Here is a 6,294-nt window from a genome sequence, read left to right as displayed (position 1 = left end):
CCCCTGGTAGTGTAATACCACATCTTGTGAGACAAGATCTGTGCCTGGAAAGGGGAATCCAAGCCTGGCAAGTGGCAAGTGCAGGTACTTGGCCACACATAGTCAAAGAAAGAAAGTCCACGTAGGTGAAAGCCTCTGTGTCCATCAGTCGTGTTCATCTCTCCCTCCTAGTCCATTTGCGTGAGAGGAGGAGACTCTCATGTGCTTGGCAAGCACATCACATTGACAGCAAGCCAGCAAAGATAAGGCTGGAGAAAAAGAAAAAACCCAAACCCAACACACTGTTGCCTTGGCAATACCATGTTTATCAGGAGATTTGAGACTTCTGCTTCCCTGTTTTAGGTAGAGGTTGCACCACAGCTCATGCACTGTGAATGTTAAAGGGGAGCTCTCCCCACTCCTGTTTTAAAAAGAATTCCCAAGAGAAATATGTCCCAAATTGTTTTGCTTAATCAGAAGGAAAACACTTCTACCTTTTCAACAGTACGAATAAAAATCACTTCTCAGCTAATATTGCATTCCCTGCTCCTTCTGCCTTGATAAACCTACGAGGTGGCCACAGAGTCTTCCAAGGTAAACACAGCCTTAATTTTTACTGTACGAGGCCAAACAAAATTCTTTCCTGTTATGCGCTGTGGAGAAATGAAATGCGACACTGCTGCTGTTTCACTTCCCTGTGCAGGGCATCCTCTCATGAAACAGAACTGCTGCAGAAGGACCTTCAAGGCTCAGAGAGATCAGTCTTCCATAGAGAAATGCTTACGACCTTCATTTGGCTTGACAGGTTAGGTAAGGATAGCTTCACCATTACTTTACTTCTCCCCTTAGTGAATACGAATTGTGATGCTTAAGCCAATGCTTAAGCACTGCCTTTAAAGTATGTGTAAAACATCCCTTAGCTCGGGCAGGTGCTATGTAAATAGAAAATACAACGCAGTCACCCATGACATTTAGAAGCAATACTTAAGCGGAGCCTGCACTGCAACCTCAAAGAGATTCCAAGGAGAAAAGTTCACATTGCAAAATCTGGGAGGGGATATCAAGCAGGGCTCATAAGCGTTCACATCAAAGATCTGGTTTCGTCCTATCCTCATTAAACAGAACCTGCCTTCTCTGAACTTGCCAGCTCTCACCGCAGCCAAACTTTTGCCATGGATATTTTAAAGCAAAGTATTTCAACACAGAAACTGCAGCTTCCAAACTGTGTCTGTTTTAATGAATGCCCACTAGCCTCCAAATGAGCACCGTGTTTCTTCTAGCAATAATACGACTATATCAGAATTAACCAGGACCAGTTTCTGCTTGCTCCTGCAACCAGAACGTATTCTGCTCGCGGTCCGATACGTTTCACACCAAGCCAACTTAATTCCAGAAGAAACTGAAATTCAGTTGCACCAGATCTGTACCTGGCCCCTTTTGCAAAAGCAGAATGAAGCAGATGTAGAGAGAGCAGAAATGATTGATTATAAGCACCTCAAGAATTTAGCAAGTATACAACCTGTTCTGACAGAGCCCTGCCATACACACCACAAAATTAGCTGAAGAAACGCTGCTTACAGTCCCCTAATGATAATTTTAAGTGCAGCAGCCAGCTTTTTTCTACAGAGGACTGTTTCCCAGACTTGCCCAACCTTAACCAATTACTCTCACAATAGCATGGACTGGGATATTTAGAATGTCAGCCCAATTGTTCTAACTTGCCCCCTCTGCCATGCCCCCATTTTTGACAGATTTGCTCCTCTATTGCTATAGTGACTGCCATCCCTAATGCTTGTGATCAAAGTCATGTTTTAGAGGTCACCTCCACTTGAAACAAGGGACATTTTTGTGCAAGCAGGGGGAGAGAGAGAGAGAAAAGGGGCTGTGCGATAGGGGAGACTCCCTCCTTCCTCAGTGTTGTAGTCTCCCATTTCATCCTGCTCCTAACCCTAGGACCTGCTTTTGATTCCCTGACTCCCTCTCCTGCTCCCGAGCACTCTATGCAAATTTTCAGCTTAAGGGATTCTGGGGGCTCTGACTGGAAATTTTTTGTGAATGATTCTCCCAAACGTGTAAGTGGAAGGACCCTGCAAAACCGAGTCACTAAGCCAAGCAAGTCATCAGCTACAGCCTCTGAGGTACCATGCACACAGTCTTACACTCACCACTTACACACAATTACACCACCGTCCTGAATCCTTTCCTACAAGAGCCACAATCACCTTAACCAGATCATCTGACTACACCTACAATTACTCTCATGTGTAATTTTCCATCACCACAGCCTCTCTGCTGGAAGCTGCAGTGCAGAGAAAGCTCAGGCGTGCTCAGGTGCTTATCCTGTTGGCTAAGACAGTGTCAGAGAGTAAAAGGTTTGCCTGCAAGATACACATTAATATTGCAGAATCATCATTGTACTGCATCAGCCCACTTGCCTTTTTTAAATCAGTTGTTTCTGAACAGGACAGTGTTCATACACTAGAACTCCAGAATCTCTTTACACTTAATCAGCTACTACTTGACTGGAACTTCAGTCATGCATATTCTACAATAAATTATAATCATAACTTGCAGTCTTCCAGTGTTTGCTTCAGTAAGCTAGAAAAATCAGTCAGGCAAAGGCAAAAGAGAGAACGTTACTCTTTAAAAATCAAATAGAACTTGGCAAGATTGCCTGAATTTCCTGCCAGAAATAAGTTCTACCAAGCACTGACAACACATAAACACCTACCTTGGGATGCCCGTGCAGCTCTTCACTGTTCGAGAGGGTAGCATTGAAAGGCTCTGTGTACTGGTTAGGTTCTTTCTTCATCTTCCTCTCTCTCTTTGCTGCCATAACTCTGAAGAGGCAAAACTGCTGACAAAGTAAAGTTGCCACAAATACCCAGGTGCACCCCTTCATTTTGAAAAGGGAGGGGCCAAGTCAGGAAGGGCCCTCTCCAAGCACAAAAACCTTCACCACCAATAATAGGAACAGACACAGACTTCTCTCTAAAAAAAAAACAAAATACAAAATAAAAAGGTTAGAACTATTAAAGATGATCCTCCGGGCTGTGCAATGTCAGATGAGCAGCATGCCCGGATGCTGTTGCTGGACAGACCTCTGTTCAAGCAGGACACATGGAAATGGTATAGATAAACTTGTTTGAAAATCTGGATTCACTCGAAGAAAGAGGTAAGTCCATTCAGCCTCTTGAAGCTTACATAAATACAAGGGGCCCTGGAAAGTCCTGCCACCCACCTTGAAGTGTTGCCCCCCCCTCAATAAGTCTTCAGACTCATTTAAAATGCACTCAACTATGAAACCTAGAGAAGTCAAATCGCTCAGGGCAACAGATGCTCAGGCCAGAGCTGACAACGCAAACTCATTAGGGGAGTTGTTAGGTTGTTCCTCTTCAACAGGAGACTTCACTTTCTGTCATTTGAAGCATTGTGTCCAGTTCAAAGCAGGCTTGAATACGTCCCCTCCATTCTCTCTCGAATGATGCTTCCCTTTCCTCAGGGACAAGTCCTCATCCTTTCCTTGCAAGATGCTGGGGAACCGTAACCCAGGTTGCTACAGCCACTTCTCTTCTGCAGAGGCTGAAAGCATCACAGCTCAGCCAAGTGCTCAGCCTCCTAATGAGAAAATAGATTTCTCATATCATAAAACAGGGAGAAACACAGCATCTGAGGATGTGCCTCGGTCCATTAGGAGCAGATAAAGTTTCCCCAAGTTTAGCTTCTCTCCCTCTTTATCTGGGTTGATCTTCACTTTCCTTTAATGAGACGATGAGCAGTAAGTCCTGATGCCACAGGCAGCTGTCAGGATGCAGAATCTTGTGGCTGTTTCATCCTCATCTCCCCTCACACTAGGCAAGACTTCAGGTACCTCTGAGTGTTGACCAGGTCTGATTTTTCTCGCTGCTCCTTTCCCCAGCTGCACACTGGCAAAACCCTCCTCAGCTTTTGCTTTACCTCAGCAAATAAGTACTTCTTTCCTGAATGAGTTTCCATCAACTTCAAGAAAGGGGAAAAAAAAAAGGGAAAAAAAGGAGGAGGGATCACATTCTAATGAGCTGTCAAGCCTATTCTCTTCACATTCCTATTAGACTCACTGATAAGTGGAGCTGGCCCGTGTGCCAGGCAGATTTAAATCAATGCCCGTTCCCTGCTCCCTCCCCTCAGCCCTATTCTGTACCTCCCCTTCATTATCTCGGAGAAATCACCATTTTTCTGGGAAGTTTGTAAAACTCTACACAAGCGTGTGGTAGAGCTGAAAATATGTGGCTTGGAATATGCACTCAGCATCGCACCACGCATTGATACATCAGATCTCCTGCTTTATACTCTACTTAGCTGTGCTCCGTGCAACGTTTTCCCCTAGCTCTCATCACAGGCTGGCTCAGTGGGGGCTTTCTGATTCCTTTACAGGCTGTTTATTAAAAACAACAGAAAACCAGAGGTTACACATCTCCCAAAAGCATTTCATAAGGGAGACCTTGAAGTACTTGGACAGTTTGCAAATCTCTGTCAGCTCCCCACCAGCTAGAACAAATATTCCTATTCCTTCTACAAATACAGAGAGTGATGCAAAAATTTACCTGAGATTGTACCGTGAGAAAGTCCAACAATGATAAGAGGCTGAAGATCACATCATCTGAAGTCCCTTATGCAGTCAGCAAGCAGAAGATTTGCTTTCTTTTAACAATCCCTTTACTATGCCTTCTGTAATCCAAATAATAATGCCAGCACAGTTATTCCTTGGACTTTAAAGGCAGCCAGGGTGGATCAGGAGAAACATCTCTATCATTTATGGGCTTAGGGAAACTGAGGCAGGAACAATCTGAGTGCAAAAATCAAGAAGCAGAACATAGATTTATTTTTTTTTAAAGCACCTCTTGAGAGAAATGGAGTCAGGAAAGAGAAGAAAGGGCAGTTACACAGAAGCTAAACAGTTAACAGCATATCACCCCTCCCCCAACTGGCTCACATTCCATCAAAACTACGTGGCAGACTTTATTTGTTAATAATATTTAACTTTCTTTGGCGCCTTCTCATACTTAAGCCTCTTTTTTCAGGTTAGTTGTAGACAAGCCATGAATTTGTAAAAGTGCACTTGATGACACATTAATAGGACAATCTGTCATAGTGCAGCTAAACAGCTTGACAGATCCACACACCATGGCAAGAAATGACATTCAAGGCTGGAACGGGGCAATCGCTTTCTCGGTCTGCTGGTGCAGGCTGCATCTGTCTGCCTGCAACATCTCCTTTTCCATCTCCAGAGCCAAATCCCAAGGCTATAGGCTCAGATTTGGGGGAAATGAATCCTAACTATGTCTGCAAGCACAGGGCAAAGTTACCTGATGGTCCAACAGGATAAATGGATGGTAGCTACTTTTCTCTATGTTGGCCTGAAACAAGTGTCAGCACACTTGTTACCTCTCCTCCAACCTTGAATTCAACATCTGGATTATCTCCAGAACATTGCACACCTTGCTGCCGCTGCTCTCACATCCCAGCAGTTCAGAAACACCTGTGTCTTGCCAATGCATGGACGTTCAACCCTCATTTGCCAAAAAAAATAGGATTAGGCTGATTTTGCACTTCATAGCACAGCAAAGGATCTCCAAGTGACTGAAAAGACAAGAAGTGTCTGCCCTGAGCTCAGCACCATTGCAGAGAATATAACAGTACCAGTTCTGCACGAGGAAAGTTTTGAATTAGGGAAGATCCTATGAGAAACCACATTTACATTTCAAGACTGAGTGCATGAACCCAACCGTAGTGTTCAAGAAGGGTAAGGCTGGAGAGGAAACTGAACAGTCAGACAAGAATCTTGCGATTTGATCTCTCAATCTCCACTTATGCAATTCAGCTTTTACTCAAGGCAGACCTTACCTAACAAGATAGACCTTACCTAACTATGCTAAGAGTAATATCCAAAGGGCAAAAGGTCAAAACTCGGATTTTCCCAGCGTTGCCCATTGTAGATATAGTGAACAACTCCAAAGCCTTGTTGCAGATAGTGCATTTTTAAGGCAATACAAGAGGTGTCTCATCACCATTCCCTGACACATACCCACTGCTGCTACAGAGCAGAAGAAGGTTTACAGTACTCACTCCTACAATGAACCTGCAGGTTTAAATCTAACATTTCCCACTGCTAATCCGATATAAACCCATTTCTTGATCGGGTTAATACATAAAAACCGCTTGAACAAATCTAAACAGGCCAGCAGACCAAGGGGCAGCTTTGGGAAGACAAACCAAGAGCTTGTGGCCACTCCAGTTGCCTTCTGCAAAACCCCCCTCCACTCGGGCTCACCCGCA

General features: G+C 44.2%; 1 protein-coding gene across 1 annotated transcript in view; it reads right to left on the bottom strand.

Moving 5' to 3' along the window:
- The window catches only part of FAM132A (family with sequence similarity 132, member A), an 18,947-nt gene extending 16,066 nt beyond the window's left edge, over positions 1–2,881 (bottom strand). The window contains exon 1 of the mRNA XM_010187377.1: positions 2,711–2,881. Coding sequence (XP_010185679.1) covers positions 2,711–2,881 — 171 coding nt within the window. The remainder of the gene's footprint in view (positions 1–2,710) is intronic.
- Between the last annotated feature and the right edge of the window lie 3,413 nt (positions 2,882–6,294).

This window comes from Mesitornis unicolor, unplaced genomic scaffold, assembly GCF_000695765.1.
Source record: "Mesitornis unicolor isolate BGI_N332 unplaced genomic scaffold, ASM69576v1 scaffold14366, whole genome shotgun sequence".
In the NCBI taxonomy this organism is placed as follows: Eukaryota; Metazoa; Chordata; class Aves; order Mesitornithiformes; family Mesitornithidae; genus Mesitornis; species Mesitornis unicolor.
This window is presented reverse-complemented; position numbering and strand designations above follow the sequence as displayed.